The 15,212-nt window shown below is 44.8% G+C and overlaps 1 protein-coding gene across 3 annotated transcripts in view; it reads right to left on the minus strand.

Moving 5' to 3' along the window:
- Positions 1-15,212, minus strand: part of FZD6 (frizzled class receptor 6) — a 54,723-nt gene that overhangs the window by 19,782 nt on the left and 19,729 nt on the right. For 2 of the 3 annotated variants that reach the window (XM_080378021.1, XM_080378019.1), the window contains exon 2: positions 14,232-14,629. In XM_080378021.1, the coding sequence (XP_080234147.1) occupies positions 14,232-14,411 (180 nt within the window). In that variant the 5' untranslated portion in view covers positions 14,412-14,629. Of the gene's footprint in view, positions 1-14,231; positions 14,630-14,821 lie in introns of all 3 variants that reach the window. The other variant, XM_080378020.1, reaches the window with a different exon arrangement.

Below are 15,212 nucleotides of genomic sequence, written 5' to 3' on the forward strand. Positions count from 1 at the left end.
TTCCTCTAAAATTCACTGATAAGAATAAAATATTTTATATATGAATATATATATATAATTTTAATATGCATCATTAGTGCATCCTGATTTGACAGAGGTAAAAAAAAAATTAAAAAAATCAATCATCAAAAGCACATTAATTTGGTTTTCAGTCAGCTGCTTTTGAACAAAGCAACGTTACTTCCCACAGCTTTCACAGCAGAATTGAGGCAAATGCAGTCATGTTTAATTTAAGAGCTCATCCAACTATTTTTTTTTTTACAGAGATAAAAATGAAATCTTTCATCAGAGTAGAAAGGAGGTTATCCCCGTAATTTGAAAGACAAAATAGTTTAAGTCTCCTACTCAAGGACTATCTGGAGGTCAAGGCACTGAGAAAAGGAAAAAAAAAAAAAGGAATGAGAAACATAGTAAACAAGCCAGCAGACCAAACAATGCTGTTCTGCCGTGAAAGATGCTAGCAAAGATACAAGCTTTCATCTTTATCCTTCAACTGAACAGCAAAGGCAACACACGCCCTTGAACTTTCAAAGGGCTCAGAACAAAGCATGGGGACAGCTTCACTTGAAACAGTTGACACGCTGAACTGTTCCCATCAGCCTGCTCCTCCCACAGTGGTACAAAGCACCTGGAGCATCATCATTTGTTTACAAGGCAAAGTCAGATGGCAGCTGTGGAACACCGGAGTTGTTGGTACCAATGTCAGAAGTTACCATGAGTAGTCACTGGAGTGACGTGATTACCTCACAACAGATGTGATGGGTGCAGTCTAACACTCAAATCGACTGAGTGACACCCGGGATCAGGTGGGGGGGCCTCACAGCCTGATGTTGCTTCATTAAAAGTCAGAAAGACCCCCATACATCTGTACTGAACCCCCCACCCCGTGCTGAACCATTGGGCCCCACTGGCCTTCCAGAATTGACAAACCTTGCCAAGGGCCAATGGGCACACAATAACTGTCCTAGTCTCACCATGCCATGACTTTAAATATGGCATTTAGAATCCTCCATTTTGAGGATGAAAACTCCAACTACCAGATGGGTTGATGGGCCTAGACCACTCTCCTACCCAAGCAGGGACACCTCTTTGGTAAGGCCTGTGCCTCTGACTACATCAGATGTTACCTGGGAAAGTATTGTTAACAAAAAGCACTAAGCTCTTAACTCGAGCTTGATTTTTGCAGTAAGCGTATTTATCAACAGCAATTCAGATTTTTTTGTATCTATCACCTTAACAAATAATTATTTTTTTCAACTTTGCAAAACTGTTTCACTGAAAGACCCTGAGAGGGCTCTGACAGGCAAACGTTGACTCTGATGAGCAACTGTACATGTAATCCTTTAGACCTAAACTGTTGACCAAGTCTGAGACTAGGATTGGATCTAGTCACACCTAGACGACTCCTCTCTGAGGAGTTTAGAAAACAAGGGGATCCTTTCTGAACCTCGTGACTCAACAGGAGCACTTTTTCTGCCCCGGCCATGAATCAGACTCATACCCGTAATGCAACTGCAGTCAATCTTATAAAATGCTGTGCCACAAACTCCCGTGGCTGGGGGACTAACCAGCAAGCAGGCAGATGCCTATGCAGTGCAGACTTGGTAGCCCAGAACTGCATCACCTGTCTCCAGGTAAACTACCCAGGCATCAGTTCAGATCCCAGGCTGTACAGCTGCTCAGTGAGCTGAATTACTCATCATCTAAACACTCAATATATTTGTAACAAAATCACAAGTATATTTGCGAACTCTTCACCATCATTCACCCCTACACACGCAATATATTGTGATACATATATTCAGATATGAACCTTCACACTAGCTCTTCAAACTTGATGAGAATATTAAACAGAAATCCAACCAGGGTAAGGACAAAGCACATGGGGGAAGGTTTTCAAAGGACAGTAGGGCAGCAAAGCTCTCATGCACTTAAAACCAACCCAAACAACTTTAAAAACCTATTCCAACACCACAACTGGGTGCTAAACTTGCCATTGCCAGTATACACAGACACATACACAGATAAAGGAAACCATTCTGCTTTTTACTTCTCTGGGCTCCAGACCATTCTGCATTAACTAGCAACTACAGAATTTCCTTTTGTAGTTAAATAACTCAGTTCCATGTTTTCCCTTTAAGTATTTTTAAGTACAAAATGAAAATACATATATCCCTGTATTTTTTAACTATAGCAAAGCTTAGAAACAATATAAACAGGGATGTTACATCCCACCAAGAAGTTATTCTGAAGCAAACTAAAAAACAAGTATTCCAATACTTTCCAAAATAGCTTATTAGCAAAATTCACTGCATTTTGTGGTTCTAACCTAAATTATAGCTTAACCTAAATTATAGATATTTCAGCCTCTGCAATTTACAGTCCAAAACAAACATGAGAGTTTTCCCAGGCATTATGGAATTGAACTATTTATACAGAGTTTTCAATTACATATGGTTTTATCTCCATATATACTATACAAAGCATGAAAGACAGACAAATACATATTAACTGAAGGAAAGTACACTGCTGGCCCTCAAATGTGAAGTCTAGACAGAGCTTCATTACATCTGGACCATGGTAGCAGAAGAACCTCAAAATAATCTTAAAATTCTTCTTGTATTTGCCATGTATTACCAGTGATACTGTTGATAGACTGCCCGTTATCTATAAAAAAGCTCATTTGAAGGGAATTCCAGTAGAAGTCATTATTGCTCTGGTTCCAAAAACGTCAGACCGGATTCACGTTTCCTCCTGTCTTTCTGAATGTGGAGACACACTTAGCGGAACAGCACCACCCAAGTTACCAGAGCAGTAACCCTGCACCATACTCTTTTCCTTGCCTACTTCATGTGTAAACTAAATCAGGAAAACCTCAGTCACGACAGGAATGATTTTCTGTCAAGTTTTCTGGGACATGCAGTAAAGCAATCAACAGTCAGATCCACAAAGGGGACTGGGTATTGCAACAGAAACTTCCGATGCCTAACTTCCAGACACCTGACAAAACCCACACAGCAGTTTCCCTCTCCAATGTCTACACAGAAAGGCACCCCACAACACCACTCACAGAACTGAGGAAGCAGAGAGAACCTCACAGCCAGAAGAAAATGCTCGAGAGGAGCAGTAATCAAACAGTACGTATCTCCAAAAGGTAGCAACTAACACCAAGCTCCAAGGCAGAGTTTATGCAACAGACTACTCAGAATGCTCAGAGATCCATGTTCACACATTTCCTTTGCCAGTCTGCAAAATAAAAATTTAAGCAGTCTTGTAGAGCTTAAGGCAATAGCTCAGTGACTGGTATGCTCATGGGAGAGCAAGTGGGGATCCTTACTATTTAAGTATTTTAAATAAGGTGATACAGGTTCAACAGAGAAAAGCAAGAGACCCTTCTGTGCCAGAAAGCCATACATCTGCAGTTCAGAGATTTACCTGTCACTGCCAACTCAGCCTGGTAGGGACAACCAGTCCTCCTCCCCACTAATGCAGTACAGTATCAAACACTTTCCTGAACTTCAAATAGAATGGCTTCTAGTCCCTAGAAAATCTGCACAAGTTCCTTCTGTCATGTACATGGGTTGACAAGAAAGACAGGATCTTCTGAATGAATTCTCTGTAACACAGGAGCACAGACCAACACAAGTCAGACACAGCATTAGAAACAGATGACCTGAGAGTCTGAGCCACAAACCAGAGAGAGTTCAAAAGAACAATGGAAAAGTGGATGGCAGCCTCAGTCTGTTTGTGTTTGGGAAGCTTCCACCATGTAGCCAACTTTCTATATACTTAGCATCCACCATGTGCCGTAATTTTTGATTCAGAGTAATTTTCTGTAAAGTCACTGCTTCTGGGAAGATCAGCGTGCACGCAAAATGGAAAACCAGGTCTTCCACTTTAAAATCATGTCTATAGCTATCATCTTCACTACAGCTTCAAAAAAAATTATAAATATTAAATATTACTATTATCCAGAGTCGATCATTATTGTAATAGGAAAAGCAGTACTTAAGATTTTTAAAAAGATATGCATAAAATCTTTTTGAAAAAAATATGATGCTTCATTCCTAAGTGTTTGTGAGGAAACAGTTCTTATCTTCCACAAAGGTGTATTTCTCCTGTGGCAATTTTGTTGTTATTTATTTTTATGAAGATAAAATGTCTAAAACAATTATAACCTGGGCAGTTATAGATTTTTGCTCTGTAGACATATGTAAACATCTTATTTAAATTACTTTAAATTATTAACTTCTATTTACTCTTAATTTGTACTTATTCTGAGACACAACCAGAGAGGCAAAAAAACCAACTTGCTTTTAAATAATATTTTTTAAAAAATCCAAATTCTAAAGGATCAATGAGGCAACCGTTAAGGAAGGAAACTAATTCCTTTACCCCATTACTTTATGATTACCTCCTCCTTCCTCCAAACGCAAGATATCCAAATACAAAAAAGGGTTCTCAAAGCTAATGATGTTACTACAGGCACCTCTTTCTGCACACACTGCCTCATGCAGTCTCTCCTCTATCCCTCCAAAATCCCCACCCAAATCCTTGACACCTTAAACACTCTGCTTCCTCCTGCTAGTGAGATCAAAGAGAGTTTCCCAACAGCTCATTGCTTGCTCTAACACAGAAATAACTTACCTCTCCTCAGTGTGACAACCTGGTGTGAGCTTTCACCCATCCCTCACAGAAGCCAGTCTAGTAAGAAACAGGTACATCCCCAGCACCTCCATCACACTGCAGAAATCTTCACCCCTGAGAAGCCAGGGGTTGTAGGGAGCTCACAAGCCACGTTACTATACCGTAACCTCACAGGCAAAGACTCACATTTGCTTTTCTTCTTCACAGATGCCTCTGATAAAGAGGAGGATGCATCCACCTCCTCGTAACAGGCATATGCAATGGCAACTCTTCCTTCCACGCACCCCCTTCCCCCAGCATCTCATTCCTAGACTGCTGCAGGCAAAAGGCAGCACGCAGCCTGGGGAGTCACCCCTGAGGCGATGCTGCAGCACCTCATGGCTGAGGTAGCACTGGGGAAGGCAGAGAAACAATACTGTGCGGCTAGTCACCGACAGGCCCACCAAGGGCATGGAAAAGGATCAGGGCAGCTCTTGGCCCACCCTGCTGTGCAACTGCTAAATGATCAGGAGGCTTTAGACACATTGACAGGGGTGGCAATTTCCACAGGAGGCTCCCATTTTCTTCCAGAAGTGCCAAACTATTGACTGTAGCGTCAACCAGTAGAGCAGATGCATGAAGGCCTGTAAGATGTCAGCCCAATCCTTGAGAATACCAACATCGTTACCAATAACAGCTATTCACCCCCACCCACAGGCACCTAAGCACCCCAAGGGAGGGTGGCAGGCAGCATGCTCAACACAGCAAGGTAGCTGCTGGGACACCTCCTGTTCTCCCCAGCTCTGAGTGCTTGTACTAGCCAGTGTTTCCTTACTGCTAGCCCACAGTACTCATTTTGTTGGCCACTGTGCCTTGCTCCCCATTATCTTCCCTATTTCTCCTGTTATAAAACCTTGAAGGCCACCTTTTCTTCTGCCCTTTCATTTTATGATCTGTGGTCCACGTTAATCTTCAGCATATAACATTTTGTCTGTAGCTCCAGACGTAGTCTCCAGAGAGACCCCCCACCCAGCTGGATTCTTAAGCTTTGCTTAAAACTACGCACCTTGTACCTCCTACCAAGAGCATTAGCTCATGTGAAACAGTATGGATCTGGGACACAGAGTTTGGGCAACCAGCTATTGCTAGGCCATCATGAGGCTGGATAGGTACGGTCTCTCTCTGAAAAGCTAAGCTGCTTTTAATTTTTGTCTGCAGGATAACCATGTGGAGAGTTTGCCCACTAAGGGCTTTGTGGCAGTAGTTACTGAGACTGAAGAAATCTGGTTGTGCAGGCCCTCCTGGGAATACAGCGTGGGCCAAACTGGGAAGGATGTGGTTATTCTCTGAAAGAACTTGATTTACCAGAAGTTTAAGCACAGGAGAGATGGCTGGTTGTTGGTTGGTTTTTTTTTCCTCCCCAGGAAGCTCTTGTCTGTCTCATACAGGGACAGAAAGGAGCAGATATCTTTGGTAAGAGGTCATCCTTTCTGTACTGCAAAGCTTGATTATACAGGCCTGTCTCCTGTGCCTCTATATCATAGCAAGTTTCTCTCCCTCCATTTACAGTAGCTGCTTACACAGCTCTTACGATCCTCTGCTCACCTCCCCTTCTTCTAATAGCGAAGTGGAAAGCAAGTCTCCACTTATCTCCACTATGCAGTTCAGGAGAAGAGGGCACACATGCATCTTTTCCTCTGGCAACCTAACTACTACTGTGATGCAGCGATCACAGCTGCACACAACACACAGAGAACGTTCAAAAAGGCAGTGGGAGACAAAGCAACCATCTTTGCCCTAAAGGACTGGTGACAGAGAAAAAGGCAGCAAGCTTTGTGGTGCAGACACTCCCACCCCCTTAATCATTGCATTGTCAAATTGGAAAAGAAAGCACTGACATTTGGCCACATGCCCTATCCCACGTACTCCTTTCCTGGACAATTTGCTTTTTGTGGTCTTTATCAACAAAGGCATAGATAACATCCTGCATCCAAGTTGTCATCCTGAACTTCACATCCATTTCACAAATGTGAAACTAAACTTGCATTCTACCTCCATGCAACAAGGGCCTGGGCTCCATACAGCCTTATGACCCATGCAACGCTATGGACAAACAGCATCTCCCAGTTGCAGGAAGGCACACAAACATCACAAAGCTCTCTTCAGAAAGAAAGCATCAGAATCCTCTTCCATTCTTAGGCTAGATTTGTAGAAGACATAAGCATCATGAGCCTTACAAAGATGTCCACAAATGTATCTTGGTGGTTCACCAAGGCTTGCAAGACAATAAAGTTGCAGTTGCCGGAGCTGCTAGGGGCCAATGCAGCGGATGTGAGCTGTTAATGAGATGCTTGATCCCACACATGTTGGTAACTCACAGACAGCAGAGGGAAAACAGCATGGGGGCCACCTGCACACAACAGTATACCATTTTGTCCACCTGTCTGCTATTCAAAGGAAGATAGTCTGAAGAATGACCTTTGAAATCATGGCTGCCACATCGCCCTCAGCAGACTTGTCCTCCCTAATCTGAATTGTTACTGACCAGGTGAAGCAAGGCTCCACAGGGCAACAGCCACTTCCGTAAAACATGGAGATGATGTTGAAATTGCACCTTTCCATGTCTGAAAGCTTTGTACCCACTACTGGCTTTCCCCACCTCCAAGGATGATGTGTTCCCACCCAAGCCCTAACTGCCCCCTGTCAATGAAGGCAAAGCAGTTCCAAACTCAGTAGCTCATCCAGGTTTTGCTCCTCTACATAAACAGCTTTAGGAAAGCTTGTACAACTCTGTTCATTCACAGGCGTCCTGGAGTAGGCTACAGCCACAGGACTAAGCCCATCACTCTACATTTATGGTGCCTTGGTTTAGCCAGTGAGCACACTTCACACATGAACATGGAGAAGACTGTGTCTGAGATGGAGGCTGCACAATGAGACCTGGAAAACACCAGGGCTTGCAGCTACACTTGAACACTAGACAGGACACTGCAGAAGGGCCAGTAATCTGCAGGGCACCAACAGGAGTGTACTACAATGTTTTCCAGAAAGGTCTGCTGTTGAGAAAGATCTGGAAGACAGCCTTCCATAGGCCAACTTCAGACTGCATGCACAGTAGGACTGGTGTAAATCTAGTCCAGATTGAAACCTCTCAGTCTCATGCAGCGGACAGGTAAGAAATGTGCTAACAACCTCACCTAGCGATCCATTCCTCTAACACCAGATTACTTGGTAGTGTAAACATAGCCTCCGAACATGGATAAAGATGAGGGCCTGGGAATCACGCTCTCAGCACAGTCTCAATGAACCCCAGTTACCAGAGGCTGAATACCCTCTCTTCATGAAGCATGTGTTACTTTGGACCTCCATGCATTCTAAGCAGCATCCTTTCAGAACAAGGAGCAAGGCAGTACTACTCACATTATCAATTAGACAAGGAATGCTGTTCAGACAAAGCAGCATTAGATTTTGCAGATGACTGATATGCTTGAAGCCACAGTAATAGGATTACACTGTATGTACACTAGTACAATAGGATTACACACATTTGCCGGCCTGGTTGAAACAGACAATCTGCACTAACTAATGACACTAGATGAAGGGCCTCAGTACTACAGCTAACAAACACTCTTTTTTTAGTGGCTGTAATTTAGCGTACCCACAGGAATCAGCAAAGATGGTTTATGAATGTATTACTGTAAGAGCTAAAGACAACTTAGATTTCTTTGGAACACCTGAGCGCAAGAGAGCACAAAACCAAAAATCCATGTCTCAAATTTCCACCGTATTGTACAAATGACACAGATGTGTCTAATTTATGTATTTTTGACCCCTTAGCCAAAGCTTTTCTACAAGTGACATGGTGATGCTCAAAACAAAATTATTCATGTCCAACTGTTCTGTATTTCTACAGACTTACCCAGCACAGCAGTCATACTGCTTTGTATGTCCCCTGATCCATATGAAGTGTCCATAAAAAAACCCAAAACTTTGGCATTTGCCAGCCTTCATTTAACAAGCAGCAATTTAGCTGTTGCACCACCTAAATCTTTTGTGACCATCACTTTGTTCAGACAACCCAGAAAAGTTACCTTAGTTTGTAACTAAGTGACGTACATCAGGCTACATTTTCCACTTCTTCCACGTCTTTCCTGCCTGTTAGTACCGGCAATATATGGTAAAGAAACAGCAAAAACGTTTAAAGCAAAGCATGAATTAAAAAGCCCCCTGTGCTTGTTCCATGGGATCAGAGTCCACACCTTTGCACTCTTTCTCCAACATAGGCTCTGAGGCAGCATCAGGGACAAAACATAACTCCAAGCAGATAGATAATATTGTTTTCCTAATTGAACCCGAGCTACCAAAATTTGAAGATTTTAAACTTCAAGTTTTAAGTACTAGTGGTTCACATATTACACGAAGCACTGCTCATATGGGGTAAGAGGGAGAGGCAAGATGCCTGTCTGCAGAGGTTTCAGTAAATTCACAACTGTGTTATTTTGCAGAACATCCCAGTAACAACCTTCTGCAAGAATAGCACTTACTTCCCCAAAACTCCCAGCCCACAAAAGGTGGACAGCTTCCTCCTCTCTGTGTGTATACATACACATATATACACACTGATTTAAGCTTGCCAGACACCAGGTTTCCAGTTTTTGCAAGTACTTTCATATTGAATTAATTGTAAATTTGTATTTAGTGGAAGGAAATTAAGTGATTACATTAAAAAAAAATTAACTCACAGAACTTCAGTATTAAGCTTTTAAAGGTACTCCTTGATCCACTTTAAACTGGTTTTGTTAGTTTAAACCAACCCTATTTCTCATACAATTTCTCCTCCTGCTGCAGCCAGTTGCACTGAACTCCCCATAGACATACACACACATTCTGGCACGTGGTCATGAACTCAGAAGTGAACGGAAAACTCACTCCAGAATCATTTTTCCAGTCTCTCTCAGGTACTTTATTTTTCTCTGTCGGACATGTTCCAGTGTTTTGTATAGTCTGCTTCAAAAACTCGCTGGCAAGCCTTTTGCCTTTGCACTTCTACAGACCCATAGATCTTACCAGTGTCAGGAAGTGTTAAGGGCCTGCCAATGGTGGACACATTCCAGAACAGCCGAACAGATTAAGAAATAGGAACAAAAAGTTATGACACAGTAATATTCTCTGCCTTGCTGAAATAATGCCTTATGTTGACAACCTATTCCAGGATAGTTAAAGCAGGAATTAGTTCGGAATTAGAAGTGACTTGGTTTTGTGGTTGACCACGAGGGGGAGTTACACCTATTCAACTACAGCTGTAATGAACCAACTATTTATTCTGTGTTCATCTGTTTTCCTCAACAGACAAACCCCAGACCTTCGGTCTCCCAATCTGAGCTAGTAGTAACACAAGCAGCGTTACTGTTAACCTGCTTTGAGATGGAGATACCGTAATCATCTGCAAATAATCACATTCCACTGTCATGCTGCTGTTTAGCTAACATACACAAAGCTTCACACCACAAAGTCACGCAGTTTTACTTTCCTAAAATCATTATTTGTTGTATAAACAAAACTAACCCAAATATAAAGTAAAACTCAAGTAGCCTAAACTCAATCTGCCAGGTTGAAAGCTCAGAATGAAAAAATAAAGTAGGGGGGATGGAGGGAGGAACTGGAAATTATGAATTTTCTATTGCAGAAAAAAATCCCAGAGGGACTACAATCACTAGCCAGAACACCCATAGCAGAGGCTGTAAGACCGAGTTAAGTCTTTTTTCCTGCTCTAATCAGTTCAGTGCTCTGGTTTATAGCACATCACTATGAAGAGCTGACACACGAGGCAGAAATGCAAAACCACAGATTAGTTTACTTCCTGGAGAACAACCACCACCTGAGACAGTGGCTCCACATCAACTTCTCCTGGAGGATTACTGTGAGGACACCACTCAGAAATGCCAATTTAACACCTTTCCAGAAAGCAGAGAAACTATACAGAAGCCTTTGCACTCCAGCAGACGGAAAGCACAGCTCTTCTAGCTATACAAACCTTCCCACAGCAGAACACACCTGCAGAGCCTTGAGAGTAAGACATAGAGAGCTACCAGTTTTGGAGTGTGAACTTCACCTTCAGGTGAGACTTGTCCCCTTGACAAATATTTGTTCCTTCTGGGAGTAAACATTTGAAATAAGTAACAGGAAGAATTTTCCAGAGGGGACTGTAGCAGAAAACAGGACTAACATCAAGGCCCTTTCTGCACAAAATTCTTGTATTGGTTGAAGAAGTCTCCACCATGTGCCCTGGGATTGCACAATTAAGCAGCTTGCTCAAAGTCAGTTAAGATAACGTGAGGAAAATATTATGAGGCTCAACCTCAAAACCCAGTGTTTACATCCTAAGACCATGCCCAGTCTTGAGAACAGGCTGTGGGGAGGGGAGGGGAAAGAGTGAGATGAAATGAAAAACCAAAGCCTTTAAGCATTCCTACTGATGATCAAAAGAAAAAAGTTTCAACCTACATGCTATTAAAATTCTTGCTTTGGTATGAATGAAGTCTGGACTACCAATTACAGAAAAATTCAAGCTCTTAAAACTATAGAAGTCTCCTCCACCTCCCAACCTGCTGCCTCTTGATGGCTGCAGAGTGAAATCAAACAATATTCCAGGAGTCACAGAATGGTCAGGGTTGAAGGGTCCTCTGAAGATCATGTAGTCCAACCCCCTGCTCAGGCAGGTTCACTCAGAGCAGGTTGCAGAGTTGCATCCAGGTGGGTTTTTAATGTCTCCAGAGAAGGAGACCCCACACCCTCTCTGGCCAGCCTGTCCCAGTGCTGTCACCCTCAGAGCAAAGAGGTTTTTCCTCCTGTTCAGGTGGAACCTCCTGTGCTGCAGTTCGTGCCCGTTGCCCCTTATCCTGTCACTGGGCACCACTGAAAAGAGCACGGCCGTCCTCCTGACACTCGTCCTTCAGGTATTTGTATGCATTGATAAGTCTTCTCCAGACTAAACAGGCCCAGCTCCCTCAGCCTTCCATTATCAGGGAGATGCTTCAGTCCCCTCACCATCTTCATAGCCCCCCGCTGGGCCCTCTCCAGTAGTTTCCTGGCTCTGCTGAACTGGGGAGCCCAGAATTTGACACAGCACTCCAGATGTGGCCTCACTGGGGCAGAGCAGGAGAGGATCACCTCCCTCAACCTGCTGACCATGCTCCTCCTGATGCACCGCAGGATCACTTTGGTTTTTTTGGCCACCAAGGCACACTGCTGGGTCATGGGCAACCTGTATCCACCAGAACTCACAGGTCCCTCTCTGCAGAGCTGCCTTCCAGCAGGTCAGCCCCCAGCCTGTGGGGGTACAGCGGCTGTTGCTCCCTAAGCGCAGGATCTTACACAGTTGCCTTTGCTGAACTTCATTAGGTTCCTCTCTGCCCAACTTCCAATTCTCAATAGCTCCTCCTCCCCTGCTGCAACAGTAAGTTCCCCGAAAAGCAGAACCCTTTGACAATCCGGAGACGGTTCCCTGTATGCAATCAACTATGGGCAAACTATACTGGTGTCATTACTGAATACCACGTAGAATCACATGAAAATGCATAAATGACATTAGTACATCGTGGCCTCCTCCCTCAGAAAAAAGGCCCAGCAATGAAGCACCATAAGCTTACCTTATTAACTCCCATCTAACCACCAGCAACAGATTAAACAGTAGCTACATACAGAATGGCAGGAAATTTCCTTACCCTTTCACCAGTAAAGCAGCCGTCTGAAAAACTCAGTTTGGCCAAGGAGTCAATCAGCACTGCTGAATCACAAATAAAAGGCAGGCAGATAGCACACACACATTAGGTAGTTTAGAAATGTCTGCGCAACACTAGAGTAGTGAGGTATACCAAATTAGAGGCCAGACAGTGGCAATGACAAGACACAAGGAATCAAATGAAAACAGGGTAGGGAAATCAAATCCTAATAGACACTGTTGCTCTGCATAGCCACTCAGTCAGTTGGCTGAGTAGTGATCAACCACTGCCCTGATCAGAGGTGGTTATAAGGGCCACAGGATGGAAAAAGAGGGGAAACAACAAAACTTCTCACTACCATGCAGTTTTTATGAAATAGTTCTATGAGAACAGGTAAGTACCGAATCCTTTCTGGACAGAACTCCCTCCACGCAGAAGGCATGAACTAGGCACAAGCTACTGACAGTTCAGAAAAGTCAGTCATGGCAACCTAATAAAACATCTCTGTGGTCTCTCTGTCATAACGGCATCATGACTGGAAGGCATGAATACTGACAAAAGCTGGCTCAACAGTTGTAGTTAAGACACACCAAGTAAGAACCAGCAGCATACCTGACAAGATAAAAGTGACAGACCCTGTAGAAAGCATTCCTGACAAACAGTGACTGGAGAATTCACTGTACAGGTTACAACTGAAGCCCATAGCCTGCCTTTCAATTTAAAAGACCACAATTTATATGAAATCTCCAGCTGAATTCAGTTGCTTGCATACAAGTGTCTTAACATTGGATACCAGAATTCTGCCATACATCTACACTGGGCTGGCAAACACGATGCAACACCAAAGCCTGTGCCCTTCCAGACTAGCAGCTAGAGGCCAAACAGGGAATCCTGACTATCCCAAGCAACACTAAAAAAAAAAAAAAAAAAAAAATTTTGGCTACTGAACCAAGCTCCTCCTCCAAGCTCTGTAAAGAATATGCAAATAAGATTTCAGTAATAGTAGCCACCTCCAATACCACCTATAAATTTTTCTTAAACCAGATACCACTTAATTTTCAACTCACTTCTGTTTCACTCTCTCCACAGCACAAGACGGTAAAAAAGCTTTTCAAGACCTGTGTTAAGATGTTCCCCCTCCTCTTACCACTGAAAAGCCATTATTAAAACAGGTTTAAAACTTGTTTTACAAGCCTCTCACCCAGAGAGGCTCTAGCCCTTTATAGCTATTGCTATCCGCAAAGCCCTTCCACAAGGTGGCATATTCTCAAGGGAGCCATATGTTACAGTCAGTTCAGGTAAGAAGAGTGTTTGTTTTCAGTTTAAAAGAAAAAAAAAAAAAAAGACGACAAAAGAAAGAAAAAAGAGTTCTTTCAATCACAAGTTTCAGCATCCAGTCAGAAGACAACAGAATACAAAAGCCATGATGGAGAGCTGTGCTAAGAATAAGTTTAGGTACCTCTCCTTAGTAAACATAAGCTAAAAGAAGAAAAAAGAGCAACTTCTAAACAGTAATTCTGCACTACCTGAGTTCAGGTGGGCCTGGATATTGTAAGCTATATTCTCTGAGAATTTCAGGAATTGCTGGGTGTATCAGTCAGGTGCCTCTGCTGTATGTGATCAGCTCTGCCACAGAGCTCTGAAGAGCTACACCCATTCCTCTCACAGGATTCAAAGCAGGGGTGGGGAGGGGGGACGGTGCCTATAGCCCCTTTACAGAGTGCTTATACAACCAAGCAGCTGTAACACACTCCAACAAGTTAAAAGAAACATCTAATCGCTAAACATTATGTGCTTTGTCATTCAGTGCGGCAGATGTCAAAAACCATTTCTCAATGACAAAAAAATGTTGTTCCATACTACAGCAGGGGTGGGAGAACTTACCTCCATTTGGAGAGCAGCCGTGTCCTGATCATAGTGTCCCATAATGTTTGGGAAAAAAGTCATATTGTACGGCATTCCTGAACATCTAGAAATAGTAATTGGCTCACACGTGAATAAACTGTGCCCTTGCACCAGAGTTAGAAGTAAACTGCAAGTCGCAGAGAATGCAAGTACTCCCATTTTGTCAGGATCTCCAACTTCAGCAGGTAGCTCCGTGCAGCAGGTAGGCAGACCGGCTCTGCACAAGGATAAAAACACACATCTTCCTCTGCTGGCTCCGGTGCAAGGCAAGGGCCGGGCAGTAAGGCAGACGATCAGACTCCTCACCGCCGCTGCAGGTATCTCCCCATTCTGGCTGACCGCGATTTTACTAAATCCCTTCTTCCTCGAGCCCGCACCTGCCGAACCGGGAAAGGACAGAGCAGAGGCATCAACAGCAGAAACCCGGCCGCGACCAGCCGCCCCACGGCCGAGCTCGGCCTCCCCACACGCCTGCAGGAAGGCGGGCGGCTCCTGCCGGGCCCACGCCGCGCCGCGCCGCTCCCCGCTCCACCGGCGCAGCGCCCGCGCCCCCCCCGGCTCCCACATACCCGGCAGGGGCCGGGGCACGGTCCCGCTGCGCCCCGTCCCGGGGAGCGCCGCCTCGCCCACGGGGAGCAGCGCGTTCGGCCACGGCCACCGCTCCCGCCCGGGCCCCAGAGCCACCGCTGCTCCCCACGCCCCGCTGTCGGCGCTCGGTTCCCAGCCCCGCCCTGCCAAGCGGCGCCCGCGGGGCCGGGCGGGGAGCCGGCCGAGAAGTCGGCCCAGGAGCCGGGGCTCGCCGGGCGCGGCCTCGGCGCCGCATCCCCGCCACGCCCGGGCCGCGCCCCCGCCGCCCCCTCACCGGGGACCCGCCTCCCGGCGGACGCTTCCCCCGAGGCGGCCGCCCCGGGGCGCCGCGCGCCGCACTGAGGGGCCGCCGCTCCCTGGGACAGGACCGGG

Source organism: Falco punctatus (assembly GCF_963210335.1).
Source record: "Falco punctatus genome assembly, chromosome: 3".
Taxonomy (NCBI): domain Eukaryota; kingdom Metazoa; phylum Chordata; class Aves; order Falconiformes; family Falconidae; genus Falco; species Falco punctatus.